At 44.2% G+C, this 26,969-nt stretch overlaps 1 protein-coding gene across 1 annotated transcript in view; it reads right to left on the bottom strand.

Moving 5' to 3' along the window:
• Positions 1 to 1,084: 1,084 nt before the first annotated feature.
• Cdh17 (cadherin 17) overlaps positions 1,085 to 26,969 on the bottom strand; it is a 49,344-nt gene continuing 23,459 nt past the window's right edge. Inside the window, exons 9-17 of the mRNA XM_051160367.1 lie at positions 24,528 to 24,743; positions 21,990 to 22,066; positions 20,038 to 20,229; positions 14,376 to 14,620; positions 10,984 to 11,114; positions 9,742 to 9,978; positions 3,013 to 3,129; positions 2,779 to 2,892; positions 1,085 to 1,905 (exon numbers count right to left, since the gene is read on the bottom strand). Coding sequence (XP_051016324.1) covers positions 1,817 to 1,905; positions 2,779 to 2,892; positions 3,013 to 3,129; positions 9,742 to 9,978; positions 10,984 to 11,114; positions 14,376 to 14,620; positions 20,038 to 20,229; positions 21,990 to 22,066; positions 24,528 to 24,743 — 1,418 coding nt within the window. The 3' untranslated portion in view covers positions 1,085 to 1,816. The remainder of the gene's footprint in view (positions 1,906 to 2,778; positions 2,893 to 3,012; positions 3,130 to 9,741; positions 9,979 to 10,983; positions 11,115 to 14,375; positions 14,621 to 20,037; positions 20,230 to 21,989; positions 22,067 to 24,527; positions 24,744 to 26,969) is intronic.

The raw sequence follows: 26,969 nt of genomic DNA, 5'->3' as shown, positions 1-26,969 counted from the left end.
ATTATAGCCCCACACATCAGCCCGGCTGTTGCAATGGCAAACACGAAAATGGTCTCTTGGGTCAGATGAGCACTGGCTACAGGAGCCAGCCTGTGACTTTCCTGCCCCCACTGTCCTCTCTGCTGGCACTCCTAGGGCGGTGAGAGGGGCCTTCAGTGTCTCTCCAAAGAAAGCAGTGACTTTTCAGGACGGACAACACATGGAATCTGAACCACTATTTGCACTGTAGCCATCACCACTAAGGCCTTAGCCCTTGAAATCTCAGAAAGCTATCCTCCCGGCCTTAGAAGCCCAGAGAGGTTACAGAGGACTGACACCCAGCAGGTCCTCAGGAAGTCATTTAGAAATGTTAAATGGTTCTACACCATGCTAGGTGAGAAAACCCAAACACGGAAAAATCAATAAAATGAGAAGTAACCACATTGTAAAACTATCCTGTTAAAATAAATATTGTCAAGGACGTTAAATAACCATGTCTCCAAGGGCATGCGCAGAGGGTGAAGAAGAGGTCAAGTTGGAGCATCTCTTCTGATGAAGAGGGACGTGGCCACTGTGATGCTCAGCTTCAGCCTATGAGGGGACAGCAGGAGTGGGAAAGAACCAATACCTCCTCAGCTTCATCGAGGGGTTCATGGGTTTGGGGGTGGCAGCATGATCCAGGCTACCATTGGCTGAAGGATCTCTTAGGTGGAGGGATGGTTTTCCTCTGTCATCCCTCTGCCTTCCCCAAGTCTCAAGTATGTCTGTGGGAAGTCTGCACGGGTGGTGTCAGGGGCCATGTGTCTAAAAGCTGAGGCAGGCAGTGATTTAAAAGTTTGCAGACCCATCCTCTTGAATTAACTCTAGATGGAAGACAATTGTGAAAAACAGCAAATAACCAATTCTGGACATACCTGCCTCCCTACACACACACACACACACACACACACACACACACACACACACGCATGTACACACGTACGCACACAATAATACAGAGATCTGAGAAATAAAAACAACTGAAACCAACATTTATTTCTCATTTCCTCACCACTTCCATGCTTTCTCATTTCCTCCACACGATAAATATATAACAAAACTTGAAAGTACAAATAAAACATGCCCAGCATACATGTAAGCACTTACGAGTGAACAAACCCAGACAACTCATCAGTTCCTGTACCCAGGTTTATGAAGTACATCTTCCTCGAAATAGTGCAAGGTCTCCAGGGTCTGCTCCATCACAGCAGGGTGGAGGACCTCCATTAAAGATGGTTGGTAACACAGAGAAACTGTTCATACCAAGGAACAAAGCTGCCCACTTATCCCCCCACCCTCACCCATGCCCCGGAGCTTTGCTTTGTTCTTTTGTGTGACACATTCTAAGTTCAGTGTAATACCAAAAGATGAAGGAATGCAGGATGGAATAGAAAAGAGGTAAATCGTGTCTCAGACGTTGGTGCTAGATGACGGATATGTCTCTGAAACACCAATATACAGGATGCACAATCAGCTCACCTTTGTCTCAAGGGAAAGGTCAGGTTGTGGAGCTAAAGCTTTCATAAAAGAGGAAAATGTCACGGGAAAATGGAAAATAACTCTAATGTCGACAGAACATAAAATACCTAAGTAGTATAAAATATTGCAGGACAAAGGAGGCATGCTATCAAAGAAATTATAGCTCACATTTTGGATGAAATTATGAGATTAAACAGATGGGTCCCTGATATAGCACACGATGCATAAACTCTACCAATTATAGTTCACATTTGGATGAAGTTAAACAGTTGAGGCAGTGATATAGCACGTGCATAAACTTGACCATTTCTTCTCAAATTCAGCTTTTCAGAGGCCTAGCATCAGGGGACTGAGGGTTTTCAACTTTATCTTTCTTTATGCGGATGAATACAACTGCTAAAATTATACCTGAAAAGAGAAAACTCAGGGTCAAACAAGTATAGTCATCAGATGTCCTGTCACTTCTCCAGTCGTGATGAGGGTAGGAATGGGGAATGACTGGTGACCCTCCATCTGTGGGGTCAGATGGTGTTTTGTTGTTCTAGTGGCTGCAGAACTCTGGGTATCGGCTCCCTTGGATAAGTAAACGGATCACTTGTTATCAGTATGTAGGAAGCCCCCAAGTTATAAGCAATCTGGAAGCTGACATAATTTTTGCTGAGGAATAAAGGAGCGACATCCTAACGCCTCCGAGGAAAAGCATTTCTCCTTCATAGAAGGTTGCTAACTTGGCTCAGAATACAGTAATTTGTATAGAAAGCTTGGTGTGGTTTCAATTTTGAATGTCCTTCAAAAGTCCCCAATTCAGCTTTACTAGCAGGTGGTTTCCCCCTGGACAACATACCCTGAAAGGGAACAATAGGACCCTAGCCCCTTCCCCAGCTCTCTCACTTGTTCCCAACAGAGAGGTGAGCAGCTTTCCTCAATAAAGGGCTGCCTTCCTGTGGACCCCAAAGCAACAGGCCAGTCAGTCAGCTATGGACCTCTGAAGCCAAAAGTCAAAAAGAAGCTTTCTAAAAAGAGTTGATTATCTTGTGTATTTGTTACAATAAAGACCAATCAATATAAAGAGTTTAAACATCAGCAGAAAATCCAAGCAAGGCAACGACAGGTAGTGTCTCTAAACCAGGGTACTTTGATCTGATTGACTGGTGACCGATACTCTTGCTTGGTACTCAAGTCAAGAAAGCCCCCCAAAACACCCCCTAAAGTGATGACACGAGGAGCTAACATTTCTGAGGCCCGGGACAGGGATCCTCGGCCCTGAGAAATCATACTCACCAATGACCAGGAAAGTGGTTAGAAGTATACCAACTGCCATGCCCACAGTGGGTATCCCATCCTGGCTGCCTGCTGGCCGGAAACAGCTTCCTTCCACACACTGGCAGAAAGTAACTGAAAGCAGACAGTGTTTGGGAGGATAAGGTTTTCAGTGAATGGTTGCAGAACCAATCCCACTTTAAAGACAAGCATTTCTTGAACTGCCCATGGTGACAGATATTCCACGGTGCCTACCTGACAAGGAGACAGTCCCTTCCATTGGTGGCCTCCCCCCATCGTTGACGCGGACTGGGACTTCATAAACTTTTTCCTCAAAGCGCGTGTGCTTGGTGGAGAGTCGAGCATGAGTGCCTGCCAGAATAGGAGCAAAATGAATCACATGACCACACTACTTCAAGACCCCCACTTGGCAGGAATAACGCTCAATCTTGGCATTGCATATGACTGGAGAACAGTCTGATATAGGTGATATTTCAAGTAATTTAACCTGTATTTTCCCATGACTCTCACCATGAAAAGTGTGTTAAAACCTCATTTAACTTCTTCCTTACCTATTTGTAGCACCTTTATCTCCTTCTTCTGTCTTACTGTTCTAACTTTATAAGTACTATGCTGACCAGGAGGAGTCAGGGAGGGTGGCACATCCTTCTTTAAGCATGATGTTGGCTGTGAGCTTGCTGAGTATCGCCTTTGTCATACTAATCTATGCCCCCTGTGTTCTTAGATGCTCCAGAACTTGTACCATGACGCCCATTGTCCTTACGTATCTAGTGAGATGATTGTTGGTTTTTGTTTTGAGTTTCCTTATATGATTCTTACTGATATATATGTGTTAAATCATCCTCCAAATCTCTGGGATGAAGCCGACTCGGTCTCGGTAGATAGTTGCCTTTGGTGTGTTCTTGAGTTTGGTTTCCAAATATTTCATTGAGATGTGTGTGTGTGTGTGTGTGTGTGTGTGTGTGTGTGTGTGTGTGTGTGTGTGTGTGTCCAAGTTCACAGAGACACTGACTTTTTCTTGTTGTTGTTGGGTCTTTTAATGGTTTTTACATCAGGGTAATATTGGCTTCATAGAAAACAGAACATTTCCACATTCTAAAATTTTTATGTAAGTTGGGCAGTACTGGCACACATCTTTTACTGCAGCACTGGGGAGACAGAGGCAGGCAAATCTCTGAGTTAGAACTTGCTGTCACCTTGTAGGGACAAGAAACCCAGGCTTGACTTCCCATTGCAGCTTCAGTAACACAGACCTAAGAGAGGACTATAGCTCTCAGGGAGGAGAGTTTGCACACACATGCTGTGTGGATCCATAAAGGGCTCATGGGGCTCAAATTGCTCAGTGGGCAAAATTCTTGCTGTGCAAATGTAAGAACCTGAGTTGTCATTCCTAGAAAGCCAGGCATGACAGTGTGCCTGTGACTCTGGCAAGGGAAATGAAGAGGAAAAGAGGCAGAGACTGCTGGATCCCTGGAGTTCATTGGCCAGCCTTACCCAGTGCACAAGCTTCAGGTTCACTGAGACCCTATCTCAAAAATAATTAAGCTGGAGAGCAACTGAGGCAGGCAGGTTAACATCAAATTCATACACTCAGCAGACATACCGAATACAAGTTCCAAGTAGTTCAAGCACAGCGTCCCCAAGTCTTCCACTAAGTGTTAGTGAGGGAATGCACACAAATGAAGTTCCCAAGGCTGGGAAAGAGCCACTGCCAGCTCTTGGGACCCTTTTCCTCCTACTGGGTTGCCTTGTCCAGTCTTGATATGAGAATATGTGCCTAGTCTAATTGCATTTTGTTATGCAGTATTCAGTTGATATCCCTGGGAGGCATGATCTTTTCTGAAGGGAAATAAAGGAGTAGTGGATCTGGAGGAGAGGGAAGGTGGGGGGAGGGAGTGATGGAGGGAGGGGAGGCTGTGCAGAGCTCAGATTGAGCTCACAGAAGGATTTTTAGCTCAGGTTGGGCCAGGGCAGACTTTTCAAGTTGCTAACCAAATTTAACTACAGTTGAAAATGAAAGTCAATATTAGCAGGAATTTTTAAAGTGCCCTATATTTAATAAAAATTTGTCCTGGGTGTGGTGGCACACACCTTTAATCCCAGCACTCAGGAGACAAAGGCAGGTGGATCACTGTGAGTTCGAGGCCAGCCTGGTCTACAAAGTGAGTCCAGGACAGCCAAGGCTACACAGAGAAACCCTGTCTCGAAAAAAAAAACTTTTGTCACCAAATACATACATGATAGAGTAGATAAGGACAAGAAAATAGTCATATATTCAATAAGCTAGAAGCTTAAGAATATTATGTATAGAAATGAATACTATGAAAAAGGCACAAATTAACTTGCATCAGTGACAACTAAAATGTTTGATGTGAAAAATACATTTGATGGAATAAATGAAAATAGGATATGACAGAAAAATCAGTGAGCTTAAACACACAAAAATTGAAACTACCCAAAATGATACACACAAAGAAAACAGAAAAAAATGTACATCTCCAAAATATTCATAGACAGAGTTCTAAGCAACCCAAAGGACACGAAAGATAATTCCGTGGTATTATAAATTAGAGAAGATGTGAAGGCAGGCATAGTAACCCAAGATAAGTCTGTAGCACTACATGCCCACCTCAACAAAGAAAAGATATCCCAAATTAACTGCCACCAACTCCACCTTAGTAAGCATAAAATAAGAGCAAATAAAGCACAGCATAGGAATAAGAAAGTAAAGATCCAAGCAAGGACATACCAAAGCACAGAGAAACTCTGATATCCAAAATATGCTTCTTTGAGTATGTGAACAAAATAAATAAACTTGTCCCCTGATTGATTAGGAAAAAAAGAAAAAGAAAAGAAATAACTTGCCAATATCAGAATAAGCTGACATCAGTATACACCTATGTGTATTGAGAGCAAATGTTATGAGTGACTGTAGAGCGATGGATCACACAGACAGAAATGAACTAGAAAAAATTACTTGAAAACTACAGACTAGCAACCTTACCCAAAAAGAAACATGTGGTCGAATAGACTTGTATAACAAAGAAATAAAATATGCAGTTATATTTTCCACCAAAAATCTTTCTGATCCCAAATGTATTAATCATCAAATAAATTCTCTCCTGGACTTTAAGGAAGAAATGGTCCCTCTACTTTTATTACAAGAATCTACATCTTAGGTGTGGCAGATAGATATGATTCTATAGAAAGATAAGGTAGGATAGTTAGATAAGGTCTTCAAAAACCTCAGAGACGTGCAGAATATGGCATTTAAAATTTTTTTTTATTTTAAAAATTCACTGACAATGAGACAGGTTAAATCCTGGCAATACCTAGCCTACCTCAAAGAGGATGATGAGCATCAAAGAACCTTCTTATAGAAATGGCTTCAAACGTGGCAAACAAGCCACTGGGACAAATGTTCTCATTTCTATCACAGACAGAATTCTGCCTAAAAAAAGGCAAGCTTGGATGCGGGCAGACTCGAAGGCCAAACTCTGCCAAGACAGGGTAAGCAAGTCCTCAATATCAATAGTTCCTACCTCACATACATGTCTGACAGATACATTGCACCAGGATGCTGAAGAAGGTTCTCCAACATTGTTGAGAGTTTTGGGTGACTATTCAGGTAGAAAACTGTCTCTGTCCTCTTCTCATTTGGAAAACTACTAACCTGCACTCCTGGCATACTCAGGTAATCAAGTTTATTCCTTCTCAAGTCTCTGAGGGGGTTGAAGACCAGGTAGCTTAGTTTTACAATGAAGCTTAATTGTTTAGGGGTTAAGATGTTTTTAGATCTAGATAGATGTTTTAAGTTGATAACGACAAGATGTGATGGAGACTGATTTACATTCAGAATTTTAGACACACCAAGAGAAGAAAGATGTTCTCTTCAAGGCTGTCAAATACAAATAGCCAAAACACTAAGAATGTAGGATTTATATTATTTCTGATTGTGTCATGATTCTTCCTGCTATAGGTAGTTTATTGTATATATGTGTAATAATATAAATGTATATGTAAAAAATAAAAAAATATTTAAAAAGAAAAAAGAAAGAAAGATTAAAGTCTATAAAAACAACAACAAAAAAAGAAAGAAAAAGAAATGGTCCCAGTTTCACACAAAGGCTTCCAGATACATGAGCAGAGAGAACCTCTCCCAACTTACTCTATTGGATTGGCTGTTGCTGATATAAAAGAAAAGATTTTAAAAGCATTGTAAGGAAATTTTATATAGATTTATTGTATATATAGATTGATGTATATGTATTTATTATATAGATTTATTGATATAAACACAAAAAGTCTTAATCTTAACAAATTAAAGTTGAAAATTACATGAAATACTCCGTTATCAAATAGACCTTATGCCAGCAATGCAGTTGTCTAAGATAAAAGGTAATGTAGACCACCAATTGCTGACAAAACCTCCAACTTAATGATACAAAGGGAAACAATGCTCAGCAAGTTCTGAATAGAAAGCCAAAGTTTCAAATACAGGGCCCCTACAGAACATACTTACTAGTGGAAGACGGACAAGTCACCTTCTACACTAAGAGAACAAGGCAAGCATTTGGGTTCTCATTACTTCTACTCACCTACTCAAACTTTCAGCCAATAATAAGGCAAGACTGGAAGGGAAGAAATTAACCTCTGTAGAAAACTGATGGATTCCAAATTATATGGAAATTAGTAACAATGTCAATGAGTTATTATACAAGAGCATTGGCCAAGAAAAATCACCAATTATATCCCTACATTGTAGAGACACATAGATACATAAGCCTTAAACCATTACTTAAAAGAGCAAATCATTTTTGTAAGAACTGAACACTGGAAGTTAAGATATGTTACCGAAAAAAATTAAAGAAGACCCCAGTAAGTAGAGACACACACCTCCTACCCAACCCCAAGTGCCCATATAGACTCAGTAGAATCTAGTCCCAACCTCAACAGATTTCTTTTGATAGAAATAGACAAGTAGCCCACTGAGATTTATACTGAAATGCAAAACATCAAAACAGATGAGTCAACTTTGAAAAAAAAAATAGGAAAAATTATACCACCAGCCTTATTATTCAGCTATAGTAATTAAAACAATAAAGTGTTATAAGATAGATTTTTCCACTCGAAAGTTTATAAAATTTTAAAGATAATCCATGTTGAAGTGATGTTTTGAATAAATGGTGTTAGGATAATTAGGCAGTCATATTGAAGTAGAGCACCTTGACTCTGGCTGCTTACCCTACTTAAACATTAACACGAAATGGATTGTTTTAGTGACTTTGTGTTAGGCAAATTTTCTTTTCTTAAATTTTTTTTTGTCTTTAATACAGTGTCCCCTTCCCCGACTCCTCCCAGGCCCCGCCTCACCTCCTCCCAGGCCCCGCCTCAGCTCCTCCCAGGCCCCGCCTCACCTCCTCCCAGGCCCCGCCTCAGCTCCTCCCAGACCCCGCCTCAGCTCCCTCAGGTGCACTTCTCCCCCATTTTCCTTCAGAAATGAGCAAATACACTTGAAGATCACAGATTATATAAGAAATTAATAACTCTGAAATTATAGTTTTTCACTTGGCTGTTTAAAGATATGGCAATAGGAGCTGGAGAGGTGAGTCAGCAGTTAAGAGTGCTAACTGCTCTTGCTGAGGACCAGAGTCAGTTCCCAGCACATCGTGTTGGCTCACAGCCATTGTAACCACAGTTCCAATGGATCCAGAGTACTCTTCCGACCCCGCAGTCACTTGCCTGCATGTGGTGCACATTCACAAGGCACACATGCATAATAAAAAGTAAATCTTTAGAAAAGAAAAGGCATTGCTAAAAAAAAAACGCAGTTTCCTGATAAAGCACATGATACGCATGCGCGCACAAACACACCTAACAATTCAACAATAGATAGAAGCGGAAGAGCCCAAGCTGAGAGCAATATTTGAGCAGAGGCTTCTCTGATGTATGGATGGCAAATCGCCACATGAAAAGAGGAGAGGCTTCAAACATTAGTCACTAGGGAACTGCCAATGAAAATATAACAGGAGACTGACGTACACCCACTAGAATAGCTAAAAATAACCGAGCATAGCAAATGCGTTGGGGCGAGTGCTGAGCAGCTGAGGTTCTCATGCACTAGTGGGAATGCAAAGTGCTAAGAGCAAATTGGGAAATAGTTTGGCCTTTTCTTAATGAGCTAAGCGTTAACCTACGATGTGATGCAGTCACTCAACTCCTTGATGTTCAGCTAAGAAGTGTGAGGGGGCATGCTCCTACCAAGCACTGTCCACACATGTACTCAGCAGCTAACAGTGAGCAGGAGAACGAGAGACACTGGAATACTGCTACGCAATGGGGAAAAAAATGGAGCTCTGGTACACACAACAAGAATTCACACCCAAATGATCGTGCCAAGTGGAAGAAGCTGAACATACATGACGTTATGAAAATTACGACACATTGGTAGCAACAGAAAGATGAGCAGTTGGCTGAGAATACATGGTGGCCTTAGTGACGTTGCCAGGGGCAGGAAAGAATAAGGTAAGAAATAACCTGAGAATGGCAAAAATGCTCACTTGATTGTGCCGATCTGGTGTGTGTGTGTGTGTGTGTGTGTGTGTGTGTGTGTGAATTCTTATAAAGTTGTACACATTGGTGAAATGTAACCTACTGTATGCTAATTGCATTTTAATAAAAATATTATAACATCTATTTCTCGGCTTCACTGGAAATTTACAAATAATGTTCAAGCTGTTCATCTGTCCATGTCTCAAGCAGGATGTTGTGTAGTGTCTCAAAACTTCTCCTTCTGCAAAGCCTGGGGCTTTGAAGACTCCTCCTGTGTGCTTCTAGAGCACGAACCATTCTCTTGGAACAAGAAGAAAACTCTGTGTCAAGTTATAAAGCCCACCAAGGGAAAAAAACCCACAATTCCTTTATCCATCGTTGATTTTCCTCCGTGTACATGTGATAACTCACCATTGATTTTGGAAACTTCCCAGTCACTTTGTAAGCTTTCTCTGCCAAGGGCGAATGTAAACTGGGGCCTCCAGAGCGACTGCTGGTCGTCATCAGTAGCCTCAAAGATGAGACTCCCAGGGGCACTGAGGGGATGGCAGAAGAATAAGCCCGTGTACTCCTTAGCTAGGCGAGGGGGGTTGTCATTCACGTCTCTAAGGGCCAGGTGGAAATATGCCGTGGAACTCAAAGACCCACCTAAGAAATTGAAGGGTTGAGATACAAGCCAAGAATTATCATCATCCTTCATAAGGAGGCATGTTTCTCCTTCCTTAAAAAAAAAATAATATTTAAGTAGCTGGATCTATTAAAGTAGTAGAGTCCTTGGTCAGTATAAGATCAACAGAATTCCTACTGCAAGATGGAAAATTCCACTTAAAGACACTCAAGCCTTTAATCACCAGCCTTATCTCTAGGTAGTGTACTTCTCCTGTTAGCTTATCTTTATTTTAATCTGACAGTTTCCTGGAACTCCATATTCAGAGCCAGTGGGCAACTTGTATCACAACTGAATTAAATAGGGTGCAGTGGTTATGCAGGGATGTTTCAAGTATCATGGCATTTCTGTGCAAGTGATGTCCCTTTCAAAAGTCCATCTTGCCTTATCCAGCCAGCAGGTCCCCAGGTCCCCTGACACATGATGGATCAGAATCCCCAAGGATGGACTCCCAGGTCGCTAGTGAACAAGTCTTCTAGTAGACAGCCTTGCACAAAACTCTACTCCAAAAATGCATGAGCTCTGACAGGCTGTAATTTAAGGCTCTGTGGGCCACTGGTTTCTGGTCTAGTAGACACCCTCAATCCTCTTTGAGGAGGTGGTGAGAGAGGCTAGCGAGGGACTCTGGGTCTTACCTAAAAGAGGCTCTACCCCTCAGGAAGCCAGAGCTGGCAGCACCCCTGATACCCTGACAGCCTCGGGCAACTGCTGCCTAGTAAAAGCCAGATTAGCACAGGTGTTCTCTAATGCAATCACAAAGGACAGAACACACAGGCACACACACATGCATGTGTGCACACATGCATACACACACATGTACATGCAGACACACACACACACTTTTGTCCTGGCTTCATCCTGACTTTATGGTCATACTCAGCAGTGATTTTTTAACCTCGTCAATTTTCATGCCATCCCACTTATTTTTATTTATTCCCGCCCCCCGCCCCCCGCCCCATAAACTGGTTTGTTTTTGGTTTGCTCACCTATTTCAGTGGCCACCACTTGTACCCGATACACACTTTCTGTTTCCCTGTCCAGCGGAGCCGTGCTAAAGATCTCACCAGTGACCGAGTCGATTTTAAGCCAACCCCTCTTGTTGTCTCTCAGTGAATAACTTCATGAAGGGGAGAACAGAAGAGAGCCTGTGTTACTTTGCATGAAAACACAAGATAGGCCGTGCTCCCGTACTACGATGCAGCAGCAGCATTTGGGTGTACCATGGAACAGAATCACAGAGTAGGCATCTCAAAAGAGGAGCTGACTTTACAGCAGTGGCTCTCAACCTGTGGGTCCAGACCCCTTTGGGGGTCACATGACCCTTTCTCAAGGGTCACCTGAGATCATCTGAAAACACAGACATTTACGTTACGAATCACAACAGTAGCAAAACGACAGTCATGAAGTAGCAATGAAGATAACACTATGGTTGAGAGTCACTCATCATGGGGAGCTGTATCAAAGGGTCGGAGCATCAGGCAGGTCGAGAAGCGCTGCTTGCCAGCATGGTTCTGCAATTATTTTATCTATGTGTATCAGAATGATACACTCTGGAAGAAAAATTATACCTTCCTAGCAATCAGGATTTTAAATTGGAGTGTCTACTGCAATCTTTCAGTACAACCCCCCCTCCCCCGCCCAAGGAAACCCAGAGAGCTAGTGTTGGAAACGTGGGCCGCTGGCGGCCTGGTGAACCCTCACTGAAGAAATGTCAACCTCAGCAGAGGAGACCAAGGCAAGAGTTGAAGAACCTGGCCTGTGGACACAGGGACAACCCAGGAAAGTGGTAAATACAATGTTACATGCTTGCAAACACAGCAAGGTTGTTTGGACTGAGAAAGGCCTTTCTGAAGGAGATTGGCACAGGCAAGAAGGGTGCCTCAGAGATACACAAGCCAGAGCAGAGAGGCCAAGACCATTCTGATGTGTGCACAGTGCACGGACGTGCGTGGGAAGCAGCAGATGGAAAGGCGAAGTCACAGAGACCAGGAGAGTGTGAGCGTGGAAGCCTGGGCTGTGTTGCGTGGAAAGGTGATGTGGCTGGAATTGTGTCTTCAACCGAACTCATCCGTAGGTGTAGAAAAGACTAATTCGAGAGAAATACATCCTGACTGAAGAAAACCACTAGGCTTTGCCTTCCGTACAGCCTCCCATTATGACTGTACAGACATCGATAGCTGAATCCACTAAGTCTCACTCCTGGAAATGTCACCTCAATCAAAATTTAATAAGAGTTAAAGAATTGCATGCATGCGTGGCCTCAAAACATTGTCTATAATTCTTTAAATGCCATTAATCTACATGTCCAGGGATAGGAGTGATTAAAATTATATTTAGTCAAATTAATTTCCCCCAGTATATTTTTGACATGTTGTATATGCCAGGCACGGTATTCATGTTTGTGCGTGGATGATAAATGAGACAGCTCCTTGGTACTTGAGAACTCACCCTGACAGAAGTGAGAACCCCAGGGCAGGCTCTGAAGAGGAGCCAGACAATTGGCGTCCTTAGTTTTAAAGGCTCCCCTGACTGCAGTGCACCAGGTGACTTAGCTAGGGGACGGTGGGAAAGGATGGTTCAAACCAGAGATGCCAATGCCTTGGAGCACATTGGAAGCCGTGAGCAACACTTGGCTTCTGGGCCTGCGTCAGCAATGGTCTCTCTACTGCGGGAAGCTGGGTTGGATCGGGCTCTACTGCATTCCGACGGGACTCTCTACGTTTACCCAGCTGGAGGGGTAAACTTCTCCGTCTACAGCTTTGGAGTCAGTAAACTTAGCTCTTGACTGTGTCACATGCACCTGGGCTGGCGTGCTTGCTCCTCGCTCATTCGCCTTCCAGAAGTATACTTTACAGAAGACCCCCTCTCAGTCTCCCTTGCACACCTCATCTGCTGATCGCAACTCTGGTTTCATGTTCTATGCCAGTTTTTGAGCCACCAGAGGAATTCCCTTAAATGCTTTTGTTTTCTCTATACTAACATGCACATACCTCTGGCTAGTAATCATATTAATTTAGGTACTCTTTTCATTACAACCAGCAATTTCTGTAGCATTCTCTTAAGGAATGCAGACGCCTCTGTTAGACAACAATGGGTTGTGGGACTTAGACACCTTGGATGCCATTGTGACTAGTGACTTGGATGTATAGTGTTGTTTCCACACTGAACAATGCCGTCTAACCCTCACTAGGTGCTAACTATTCCTCAGTAGGATGCGGACATGATTTGAGGCTTGCCCCCTCCCCAAAGATGTGCCTACATTAGAAGCCTCATTGTCACATGGTGATTTTGCTGAGCACAGCGTCGTTGAGAAGCAGGGCCAAGCGGGCTGTCTGTGAGTAAATTAGGGCCATGCCCTGGCAGGGCTTGTGAGAGCTCGGTGGCTCCAGCCTCTTGTCCGCAGTGTGATCTTTCCCCCTTGCTTGTGCTGCTGTTGTGCTAACAGCAATCCCACGCAACCTTCATAAGTGTCTGGTGCTATGCCCATAAACATCCAGAGCTGGGAGCTAAATAAACCAATTTTCTTTATGAAAGGCCCCTTGCTTCACACTTTCTGTTACAGTAAGAAAACTAATAACAAATTCAATGCAAGAAAGTCAGTAAAGACCATATACCTGAACCTACGAGTCTATAGGATAGCTGGACAGGAGGTAAGGTTTCACTCAAATGTGCAGAGAAACTTAAAGACTAGAACTGCATGCACCAGCTAAGTCTACTGAGGTATTTGTTTGTCATAAACATTCTGGACTATATTGTACAAGACAAACAAATGCTTACTAACCATGTGATCTGTAAGCTCAGGTAGGTATTCTACAAATGTGTATATGTGCAGGTAGTAAGTAAATTAATCATTGTACATTCTTGCAGCAAATAGATGTGGAGACTGTTGCACCAAAGAAAAGCATGAAAATGGCTAAGACAGAAATATTCACATGTTGTTTAGCATCTTACCTGATGATAACCCCTCTGGGATTGAGTCTTGCTGCCCCAGGCTAGCTCTCTGGAGTGAGGAGGAGCCCAGTAGCCCTTTGGCCTGTAAGGTGGCTTCTCTACCTTTGGGCGTTTGTCTTTCTACAACTCCAGCCCACTTTCCCCCAGACCTTTCTCTAGAACCCCAACAGTTCAGAAGCAGGGCCCGGCCATGGCTCACCCAATCTACCAGTCTCAACTGAGGCTTGCACCAAGAGGACAGAATGGCATTTGACACCACGTGTCTAAAACACGGAACCAAGGCCAGAGACCCTGCCTCTGATGTCTGCTCCGTTGGGCTAACCCCGAAAGCCAGTACAATTGGCTTCTTCACCTTGCCAGCCCTCCTTAGCTCTCTGGCTATGGTTGGAGCATGCAAGTAGGCCTCCCCAGCCCTACCATCCTGTACCTCACAGCCAGGCCTTCAGGATCCCTGGCGCTCACGTTGCCCACTTTAGTGCCTGTAGCAGCATCTTCGCTGACTTCTGCCTGGAATATTTTTTGGGGAAATACAGGTGCTTCGTTCACATCCGTCACCGTCAGGTTGAATGAGGCGAAAGAACTGGCATTGTACTCTACGCTGTCCACCAATGGCTCGGGGTTTTCTGCTTTGAACACAATGTTCATAACTGGTTCAGTTTCAAAGTCAAGAGGCTGTGGGGGGAGAGGAAACAGGGAAATTAATCTTGGGATGAATAGCTCCCTTAAAGGATTTGTTTCTTTAAAAACTTATACAGTCTTAACCAAAACCTGCTTCTCAAGAAAACCAAAGCACAGCTTTACTTCAGGTGCTAGCAGGGGGTGGACTGTTCTCATGTGCCTGGGTTGTCCTGCAAGAAAGACTCTGGCACAGTGCTCCTGGATTCATTTAACCCCGGAGCACCCTACACATGCACTCAGCAAAGTCTAGACTCTGCTCAGGCAATGACAGCTAAGCAAATATTCCTACTGCAAAGATGTCCACATGGCGCGGGGGATGACGTCCCAGTGATTTCAGAACCCAAGACACAAAATAAGAGATTCTAGAAGAGATGAGCAGAGGCCATGCAAGGAGGAGGATGTGTCCCTGTTACACCTGGCCAGGACCAGGAAGAAGAATAGCATGCTGCTGGGCGGCCAGCACTCAGGAGGCAGAGGCAGGTGGACCTCTGTGAGTCTGAGGCCAGCCTGGTCTATAGGGTGAGTCCAGGACAGCTAGGACTGTTACAAAGGGAAAACCTGTCTTGAAAAACCAAGAGAAGGAAATAAAGAGTTGATTCACAATAGTCCAGTCCGTTCCCAATTCTGTAAGATCTCAAGATAGGCTTAACTACATGTTCCAGCACAGAGAGATGCATCCATCCTATGAGCAATCATCCCTATGGGACCACATGGCCCCTCAAAGCAGAAGTTGGTTGTTCTATAGGAAGAGAAAGGCCAAGAAGGAGTGAGAGCCCCACTGTAGGCCACCATCTCAAAGATAGACTCTGAAGACTGGAAACTACAATCAAAATATTGCGTAGGATTGGGGACTGAGGGCTTTTAAGATTCCATCATGTATTTGTACATGTGTATATGTGCGTGCTGGTGCATACATGCCATAGTACATGCACCAAGATTAGAGGACAAGCTGTGAGGATCTGTTCTCTCCTTTTACTCCATGGCTCTCAAGGATCAAACTCGGGCGGTCAGGCTCCTCCTCCAGAATCATGCCTGTCTAGTCACTGCTATGTTTCCCGCCATGATGATAATGGACTAAAGCTCTGAAACTGTAAGCCAGCCCCAATTAAGTGCTTTCTTTTATAAGAACTGTCTTGGTCATGGTGACTTTATGCAGGTGTATAGTTCTGAAGGACTCGAGACATCTGGGCCTCATCATCTTCTCATCAGTGCACTGTGAAGTCCAAGACGGACACACATGGCATTGGCTCCGCCTGCGCCGCTGACATCTGAAGGAATTCTTCTCCCCCAGGAGCTTGATCAACACTCTCCAACTTATCTGCTTCCCCCATCCCATCCCATCACCGAAACAGATGAGCTACCCCTTCTCCGCAACGGCACAGCTCCTGCGCCAGGGCTTTAGTTATCTTGTTATTACTTTGTTTCATCCCTGGCCATCCACTCTGTGAGAGGAAGGACTGCAGCATATTCCTCTCACTTTTCATCTCCTTCCTGACACTATGGGTACCCAAGTACCCATAGTAAGTCAGGTAGATAAAAGGCTTGATCCCTCAGGACACTCAACATCCTTCTATGGCCTCCTGGATGTAGACACAGAAACATATATACCATATACTTATGCCAAACACACACACATGTATATGTATATGTTTATGTGTATATATGTGTGTATATGTATATGTATGTGTATATATTTGTCACATCTTTTTCTATATCCAATTGGCTAAAAATCTGGGGCATCCTAAACAAAAATCCATCCCTGAGGGTTGGTTGTTGTTTAGCCCTTCAAGACACTAATCTGAGGCCCAAGCTCCAGAGGAAGGCACTGAAGCCTCTGGCTACACGATCCATCAGCATTGTCTGTCCTTTAGTAAAATGCTCTTGCAAGAGATAAGCTTAGTGTTATATAGGAGAAGAGGGTGTTTAAGGACCTAGTTTGGCTAAAAAAACACAGTCTCTCTCTTGATCACTGCCAACAGGAGGATAAGCTTCTGGTACAGCTTGTGCCCTTCAGAGATCCAGGACTCCAGCTGTGTTCTGAGATTACCTTCCGGTGGTCAGCCTGCCAAATTTTGTCACTCAAGTTCTGTTGTCATGGCGCCTGGGGGACAGAGAGCGGGGGCTTCCTGACACCTAGGTCCTGTGATAGCTTATGTGACTATCAGTAATTGTACATGAGACACGGTTCAATTATTCATTCAGTCAAGCAATACTCAATCCCTTCATCTGCCATGTGTCAAGTGATAGTCTAGACCCAGGAAGCACAGCCACATACAAAATAAGGATGACAAGAGTGTAGTGAGTGGCCTGGCTCTGCTGTAATAGCACCTCATGTAAGGCTTATATGGAAAGACAACTATAGCTCTCCCCTACCATCATCTCCCTAAAGGATCCAATCACCACACATGGTTAGGTTAGCTGGTACACGAGAAGACGCCACAATGAAAAACGACACATGGCAGTTGTTTACTGGGGCAGTAAACAGAGTGTGTTTTGCCTCACAGCATAAGAGACACGGCCCATCACAGCAAGGAAGGTGTGGCCGGCCCCATTGTGTCTGCAGTCAGAGAGCAAATAAATGGATAGGAGGGAAAGCTGGTCCATAAAACCTCTTAGCTCTGGCCCTAGCTTCTCTGGCAAAACTTTACCTCCTAGCAGACCCTCAACCTTGTAAGGCAGCACCACCAGCTTGGGACCAAGTGTCCAAACACACAAGACTATGGACAACATTTCACAAATGATCCTCTGGCTGGCATTATTTTTTTCCTTTGCTCTTTTTTATTTTTTGTGCAACTACTCTACTTGGCCTTCGCTTTTAGCCTTTACTTTCAGCTTTCCATTACTCTAGTTCAAAGCCTTCCTTCACCTTTCTTTTGCAGCCCCAACCAACAAGTGACATTTCAGTGGCTTCTCTGTTGCACCTCTCCCTGGAAGGCTTCACGCTCTCCCTGGGCAAAGTGCTCTAACTCAACAGCTATTGGATGATGCTATGGGTTGGCTCCAAGTGAGTCATCTGGTGAACCCCTTATGAGTTCTGACACAAATTAAACAGATATGGAAGAAAGAATTGAGACTTGGGTACATGGTGAGAGACAGGAACGGGCTGAGGGAAAGTTGGATGGGCCCTAGAGAAAGAAGTGAAAACTGTGAGTTAATACTATCTCCAAACTCTCTAGTCTTTATAGAAAGGGGAAAGGCAAGAGCCGGTGGGCCTTAGTGACACTATAAAGAATAGAGCTGCAGTTCTTATATATGTGTGTGTATATATATATATATATAGATAGATAGATAGATAGATAGATAGATAGATAGATATAGATATAGATTTAGATATATAGATATAGATATGTGCGTGTGTATATATATATATATTTAATAAAAAAGTTCCTTTTACAAAAAACATTAAAGTCCATTAAGACAATTACATTTGCAGAAGTCAGTGATTTCCAAGAAATGAATATGCAGCCTTACACAAGCTGCAGTTTTTTTTCCTTTTTTTATTTTTATTAATTTATTCTTGTTACATCTCAATGGTTATCCCATCCCTTGTATCCTCCCATTCTTCCCTCCCTCCCATTTTCCCCTTATTCCCCTCCCCTATGACTGTTCCTGAGGGGGACTTCCTCCCCCTGTATATGCTCATAGGGTATCAAGTCTCTTCTTGGTAACCTGCTATCCTTCCTCTGAGTGCCACCAGTCCTCCCCATCCAGGGGACATGGTCAAATGTGAGGCACCAGACAAGCTGCAGTTCTTAAAATCTCCTTTTTGGTGAGACATACAGGCCCCTCACCCGGATTCACAGAAAGACTGTCACTCTCCTCCATTTTGCACCAACTCCTTTGTCTTAAGACTTTAGATCATCTTCCTGCTTACTCTGTGCATAGCCACGTTAGTCACATAAGGAGCATCTATCCACAGTCTCACCCCTGGAGCTAGAGTGGTGGCTTAGCCATTAAACTTTTGTAGAGACCTTGGTTTCCAGTACCCACATTGACTGACCTCAGCATTCTCAGGAATTGCGTGTGTGCGCACGCACACACACACACTGAAAAACTTTTTTTAATGAATCTAAAAATCTCATCCCTATTCAAGGTACAATTACAAGAGTAACAGAGGCATCTTCCTGCTGGATTTTTACAGTATCCTGGTCCAGATCTGAAAATCTAAGTTCTTGTTTGTCTTGGCTGTACAGTCACAGCTAGCTCGGCACATAGGAACAAGAGACATTGCACACAGACCAGCCCCAAACAGGAGCTATCATCACATGGGTAGCAGATAGCTCCATCAGGTGATTAGGACCACTTAATTATGCATGCCTATCACTCCTGCCCCTTCCTCTGTGCAAACCTAAGTCATGTCTGTGCCCCAAAGATGGGCTGAACCCCTAATCTCATTTGTCTTCCCACTATATCTGTTGGCTAAAATCTTTTCCTCTTCCCTCTTACCATCACCACTGTTTGTTTTTTACAAGGGGCGGGTGGCCAGACCTCACTGGCTAGGATCCCCAGAGTGGCACTCCCAGCTTAGGATTCCACTTGCAAAAGTGAGGGTAGACAGGAGTTTAAAAACAAACTTGTCCCAGGGGTCCCGCTCAAACTAAGGCACCAGCCAAGGACAATACAGGCCGTAAACTTCAAACCCTTACCCAGATCTAGCCAATGGACAGAACATTCTCCACAGTTGAGTGGAGAGTGGGGTATGACTTTCACACGATCTCTGGTGCCTCATATTTGACCATGTCTCCTGGAGGGGGAGACCTGGTGTCACTCAGAGGAAGGATAGCAGGTTACCAAGAAGAGACTTGATACCCTATGAGCATATACAGGGGGAGGTAATCCCCCTCAGGAACAGTCATAGGGGAGGGGAATAAGGGGAAAATGGGAGGGAGGGAAGAATGGGAGAATACAAGGGATGGGATAACCATTGAGATGTAACAAGAATAAATTAATAAAAAATTAAAAATAAATAAATAAATAAATAAAAACTTGTCTATGAAACCCTGAAAGGAACTCCACAGTCTTCAGTCCTATTCAACAGGAGCTTTTGCCTGGTGTAAGAGTTTTCCACCTAAAAGGAAACCCACATGCTGTCTCTAGCCCTAGAAAGGAAAATATATAGAGTTGCTTAATTTCAGATAAAGAAGTTTTAATATGTATCTCATGAGACATGCTTATACTTAAAAATTGTTCAAATTGTATTTTTGAATCCAAACTGACAGTATTAGATACTTGGTTGGTTAGTAAAAGATTCCAACAAGTTACCTTGACTTTCTTTGGGGGGGGGGGCAAAAATGACAGAATGTGCCAGGAATCCACTGCCATAACTGAGAGGTCACGGTGACTACATCACCTTTGCCTACTGGTCCTGACATAATCACGGGTTTTTAATAATCATTAAGTGGGTAATCTACCTTTTTGATCTTGACATATCCTGCATTGGTCTGAGGATCTGTGTCAATTTCCAGTCTTCCCTCGGCATCTCCCTGTACAACCTTGTACAGGATCCTAGAGCTCCCCGTGAACGCCTCATCGGCATCTGTAGCTTGGATGATTAAGATGGTGGATCCAATGGCTGTGTCTTCAGGAAGAGTCTTGTCTCCATACTGAGGAAGAAGCAGGAAAGGAAACAAGATGTCCACTGTCACTGAGTTTACTCACCAACATCTCTGGGGTCAGGGCAGAGGTCACAGCTGGCTTGAACCCCCAACATGGTTTTCCTCTTGACTAACATGTTACAGGTGGTTTTAACACCATTTGTTCTCATGAACCATACCATACCAAGGGACATAGCATTGTTGACATTCTAGAAGGATTCTAAAACAGATTCCCCCTCCCACATCCAACATGCTTAATAACTGTAATTATTTGAATAATGATGATACACTAGCTATAATATTTGAAATGCCTATCTTGTGACAGATACTTAGAATTCTTGAATCAGCCCAGGAATAGACATTAGGGTCTCAAAACATTGAAGTCAGAGTTGGCTACAAATCCTAAACTTGCTATTTGTTAGTTGAATGACATAGTTATCTCATTTCTTTAAACATGGGCTTGATTCCTTGTCTAACAGGAGAATGCATTCTACTCTCAGCTATGGTCATTTAGAGAATGGTGAATTAAATGCTCTGAGTGGCTGGTACACTATGAAAGATGGGCAGCAAAATACCCTAAAGGGTAGCAAATGACCAGTGACACTTGGCAGAGGAGCCAAGGGCTAGCCTGGTCAACTCACCCAGCCTGATTCAGCTGATATGATCAAACCCAAACCCCCAAAGCCTGTGTTCCTCACAATCCCATAAAGCACTCTGACTTCCCTGAAGCCCCAAGATCCACTCTTCCCCACATCATGGTCCCAAAAATGGTAACAGTCAGGGACCAAGAGAAGATGCCGGCAACGGAATAAGCAAGCCCACTTTCTCTCTGGACTGCCAGGTTGGCACCACCAAGCTTTTAAATTCCTCGTTGCAGAATCCCTTCTGCTCAATCTACTTGACCACTGTCTGGTGAAATGCAGGCAACTCACAATGCTAGGAGAGGGAAAAATGCCCTAGAGGATAGAAGCTGAGAAAAATGAGTTCTTTATTTCATGCTTGCTTAACCTCAGTGGCTGTTAGACAAGATACGTCCCATCACACTTCCTAAGGGTTCTGAGCTCTGCCATAAATGAATTCCCTTCTTCGTTACAGCCTTGTCCTCTTCTGATTTATGGACCTCATCAGAAGGCCCTGGGCTGCCTCAAAACTGACTTCTAACATAACAATCTAGTCAAACGGGCTTCTCTCTCCCTTGAGCTAAATAAATTGAGACATCCTATTCAAGGGAGCAATGATAACACCATACTATGGCTTCAGCCATTTGCCCTGATGTCCTTTCTGTATTGACACTTCTTAGTCTATGCCCAGTTCTAATTCTTGCAAATGTAGGGAGTACGTCCTTCTTTGGCTTAATCCAGAAATGTTTTTCCCCCTTTCCTTTCCTCTTACCTAGTTAAATACAAAATGAGTTAAAGTTGCCAGTATTTCTGATGCTAATTTTTTATCCCAAAAGCTTCGCATAGATCTAGCAGCTCTGTCTGCTGCTTGTTACATGCAAAATCTACAAGGAGCCACAAGCCGCCATTCAATTTTCAATCTGAAAAGGGTTGTGGTTGTAGCTTTTAAGCAGCCTTTAGAATAAATGAGCTGCTGGCAGGAGTTTATAAATAGACATCACCAGATACTATCAGTACATATTAGTGTCCCTGAGGACTCATTATGAAGATTGACCAGGATGCCTGGGGCTTTGTTTGTGTTTTTATTTAAATTAATGGTTTGGTAATAGGATCAAAATAAAGATAAAATAAATAGTGGCATCTACTCACGTCTGATCTTTCAAAGATGGGGATCTGGTCATTGATATCAATAATGTTGACTTGCACAGGACAGAGGGTCATGAAATCTGAAAACCAAAGTCACACCACAGGATTCTCATTGCAAATCATGCATTGGCATCGGGATTTGGCACAGAAACATTGACAAGCAATGTGACAACTGGCACCACAGTGTCACAGTTCATGCGAATGGAGGCTGTTCTGCTCTCCACTTACTCACAAGCAGGTCACCAAGGGAGGTGTAAGCCAGTCTTGCCCTGAGATCGAGATGCTCTCCTGAGTGTCCCACTGTCCCATCCTAGCAAGGCTTTCACCTCTTGTTGGCTTTCCTTAACTGTGCTCCCTTTAAACAATTTTGGCCACCCCATTGGATAAAACCTTTCACTTCCGGCTGTCAATCCTCACAGATCTGCCCACATAATCACCCCCAGAACATGTCCTCAGCACATTAGCTATGGTGCTGAATATAATTTCCAATACTGAAGAAAGCTGGAGCTGATCGCCAGAACACTTGCAGGTAGAAATGTGTTGGTACGCATCTCTGAACTTACTGGCCCTATGCTCTGCAAAAGTCTTGTTTGAGACCGTGCTGGGTTTCCTGCTTGCTATGCTCCTCCTTGTACTAGTGTGTGTGTGTGTGTGTGTGTGTGTGTGTGTGTGTGTGTGTGTGTGTGCGCGCGTGCGCACGTGAGTGCACACCACCTCACGTGCCATTCCTCAGCTGCTATTCACCTTTTTCTTTTTGATTTGGAGTCTCTCACTGGCCTGGAACTTGACAAATGGTCTGGGCTGTCTGGGCATGAGCCTTGAGCAGGTACTTGCTGTCTCTGACTCCCCAGTGCTAGGATCACAGATGAATGCAGCAGAGCCCTGCTCACTGGGTATCTGTCTGTAGTGACCGGAGTAGGATGTTAGACACCTAGAACTAGTTGCCGGCAGTTAAGAGCCACCTACCGTGGGTTCTGGAAACCAGATGGGGGTCCCTCTGGGAGCTCGGCAAGACCTCCTAAGCACTGAGCCATGCCTCACACACTCCACATTCTTCTACACTCCCACATTTTCAAATTCCTTCAGGTCTGATGGTTTTGCACATGGAAGCCCCACTCTCTCATAGGTTTTCCTTCACAACTTAGCACACCTAAACTATGGGGGTAAACTGACCTCTCAGGGAGCCTTGCAAGCTCTCTCCCTCTTCATGGGCTCCCTTGTATGTGTCCCTATAAGTTGTTGACTTGTGTGTCCATCCTTCCTGACAAAAGGAGCACTCCCTTAGGGACAGACACTGGCTCTGGTTCATCTGTGCATCCCTAGAACTTTGTCTGGTACCTCGGTGAGGCAAATGATCAAATCCCGAAAGCATGGGCAGCTAATGTGTGAATCTGCCACTTCGCCACAGACAGCATGATTTAGTACACTTACCTCATTGTACCTCTTCATGTAGTGCTAAGCAGCATCAGACCCTCATTATGTGTGAAGCTGTTAGCTCACTTGGGAACTTGACAGACAAGGGCTATATACTGGAGCCTGCTTAACTCAAGTTCTCCCAGGGTATCAACACCCATGGAAAAGGAAAAAAAATGAAAACTAAAGATGAACCAGTGCTCTTTTCTTTTCTTTTCCACACCTATGTAAACTGTGTTCCTCAGAAAACAACTACAGAATTACTTCATGAGCCAATTACTTCCTAAGACTCTGGGTAGTGCCTCGGAAATAGCAGCACATTTGTCTGCGGATGTGTCTGAGAATGGGAAGTTTCCATGAGATTCTTAAAAGCTCCTTTGCCTCAACAGAAGTTTTAAAAAAACCTGCTTTGACAGTATACAGGGATTTGTGGGCAATTAGAAGCTAGCCAGAAAAGGCAGAACTCTCTCTCTCCAAAGACACATAGCTCCATCACTTTCGAACACAGATATTTTAAGTCTGAAAACAAGGATAAGGAAAGATAACTTGTGTTCCTGTTTTGTGATTACTGCCATCGTGAGACTGTGCCTGGCAGACTCTTAATGGCTGGACTAAGGATCTGGTGGCTGCACTGTTATGCTGTGACTGGCACCGCATTTGACCTCATCTCCCATTGGCTGCCCCCAGACAATTACTGAGCAAGTAGTGATGCAAAGATGGACCTATCCCCAGAGGTAATGGCCCTGCAGAATTCCAGGAAGCTATCTGGAGTTCTCCTTAGACTGTTCAGTGATCTAGAACATTCCTGTCAGCACCCCTCCCAGCACAATCAAGACAGTATTGCTGTCTGGTGATCCCCTAGACTTCAAAGTTTCCCTTCCATTTTTCTCAAAGGCATCCCCCCTTTGAGATGATCACCAAGTCTCTCTTGATACCTGGTTCTCAGAGCACCAAAGACAATATAATGTTTCCTGATCTGGCCCTCTAGCTCGTGAGAGAACAGCCTCGTCTGGCTTTCTTGAATTCCCAAAGATAGCAAAGAATTCTACCAGTGTGGAACAGTGTTACAGATTGTTAAGTAGAAGAAAAACAGCTGGGGACAGTCACCTCAGCGGGTGCAGTACTAACCTTTGTCAGACACCTCTATGGTCAAGTTGTACTGAGGATTGTCTTGCTTCTTCAAGGAGTGTTTAGCTAACTGGACCTTTCCCTCATACTCTTGAATGAGAAAGAGTCCATCAGAGGGAACTTTGGGGCTTTGGTCTACAAGTTTATACTTCAAAATACTGTTGGCAGTGTTTGCTTCATCCATGTCATGGGCAATAAAGGTTCCAATGAAGTTCCCTGTGGAAAGACAATGAAAACCAGCTCACACCAGCTCCTCGTGTTCATAAAGCAGGTCCTGAGAAAACACGGGGAAGAGTGTTGGGTGGTGAACAAAGACGTTCGACTGATTTTGGCTCCTTGCAGTTTTTCCACGGTGTGCATTGTTGAACACCGGGGTGGGCCTGTTAGCCAAGACTGCCCTAAAGTGTCGTCGATTGAGAGACCTAAACAAAAATCTGTTCTCCCAACGCCCTAGAGGCTGGACACAAGAAATCAAGGTGTTGATGAGGTCATTCTGCTAAGGTCCTCTCCCTGGCTATCTCCCCCTGCCCCCATGCATTTTTCTATATATATACTTTGGCACCCTAATTTATCATAGGAACTCCAGTCAGGTTTGATTAAGGCCATCATTGGGTCCTCATCCCACTTGCTGTGTGTTTGTGGGTGTACATTGGTATACACGGGGGTGTGGGAGCCACAGGGAACCTCAGCATCACTCCTCAGAAGCTTCCCAGCGTGGGTTATTTGTTTGTTTGCTTGCTTGCTTGTTTGCTTTGAAACAGTCTCTCTCTCTCTCTCTCTCTCTCTCGCTCCTCCCCCCTCTCCTCTCCTCTGCTCTCTCTCACCTCCCTCTCTCTCTTCTCTCTCTCTCTCTCTCATCTCTCTCTCTCTCCTCTCTCCTCTCTCTCCTCTCCTCTCTCTCTCTCTCTCTCTCTCTCTCTCTCTCTCTCTCTCTCTCACAACACACACACACACACACACACACACACACCTGCTCTGCCACACAAACATATATACAGACACACTTGCCATGCCACACCCATACATATCTGCCATCACACACACACACACACACACACACACACACCCCACATGTTATGGCCCTATGTATTCTGGACCCAGGAGCTCCAGAGGCGATTCTGTGTTCCACCAGCTCTTTCAGCAAAACTTGATTAGGTTTTGGGGTCATCCAGATCTATAAAATGGGAAAGGCAGGTTTTCCTTACATGCAGTAAGAAGTTCTCCTGAGATTTACTTGAGCTGAATACCACTATTTGAATAGAATCACACCCTTCACTTCCCTCAGTTTGCATCCACTGGCATCTTACAGGGGTTGGGCTTTAGAGGACAGAAAGGAGAAGTACTGCATCTGAAGGGAACTGGGCACCCACAGGGCTGATGGCTGGGCTCAGGGGCCATTTGGAATTTGTACTCTTTTCCAAATTCAACACAACTGAGGAAACTTTGTGGTGAGGTTTGACCTCCCAAGAACGGTATTTTAAACATCTCCTCTAGGCACGTGCACATGAGGTGCTGAGAGAGTGTTGCTCTTCTCTCCACAGGAAACTTCCAGCTGTCAGAGGCGCAGTGATATCATCACAGACATCTCTTGGTGACAGCAGGAAGGCTCTGGATGAACCAGGAGAGAAAGGAACACCCAGCCTCTGAGTGACTAGAGCTGGGCCAGGCTCAACCCAAGCTGATTCAAGGGCAGACATGGCAAACAGGAGAGCATCTGGGGCTGTTCTAAGGTGGGAGAGACTTCATGAGACGCTTGGTCACTGATGGGATTCAGGAATTACAGTCAGTACTGAGAAGACCTGAGAATACAGTTGTCCTGTAAGATACTGACGTATGTAGACAGCAAAAGGGCAGAATAGAGGAATGCGTCAATGCTTTGGGTTCGTGCTTCTGCCTGTGTATGTCTGGATAGCTGACTAAGCAGCAAGCCCTGGAGAAGAGGATGCCTTGTCTGTACCTCTCACACGCTGCATACAGAAGCATGTTCCATTGATTTATATAGAATTCCCCACCCTTTAAAGACTTCATGAAGAACCTTTACAAAGCAAATTCTCACTTCTCATGAAGCAGGTAACATACTGACTCCCTGACCAATTTATTTGGCTGACAGTGACCTCGCCAGTCTAAGAAAACTACACTACCCTCCTCCCAGATGAGCAGGCAGCCTTCAGATGGCCCCTGGCTCTCCTCTTCTCCTGTCCTCCTGCTTGTCTGCCTTGCCACTGAGAGTGGGGCCTAATGACTTGACTCTGATGAGATGAATGTGGCCCAAGGGTTGGGACATCACTTCCAAGATCAGGTTATAGAAACACTGTGACTTCCACATTGCTTCTCTCTTCCTCCTCTTCCTTCTTCCTGTCCCTGAATCAGAGGCCCAAACTGAACTGCAATCAGACGCATGACTCACAGAAACTGATGTAATGAGTGTCTGCCATTGAAGCT

This window comes from Acomys russatus, chromosome 2, assembly GCF_903995435.1.
Source record: "Acomys russatus chromosome 2, mAcoRus1.1, whole genome shotgun sequence".
Lineage (NCBI taxonomy): Eukaryota > Metazoa > Chordata > Mammalia > Rodentia > Muridae > Acomys > Acomys russatus.
This window is presented reverse-complemented; position numbering and strand designations above follow the sequence as displayed.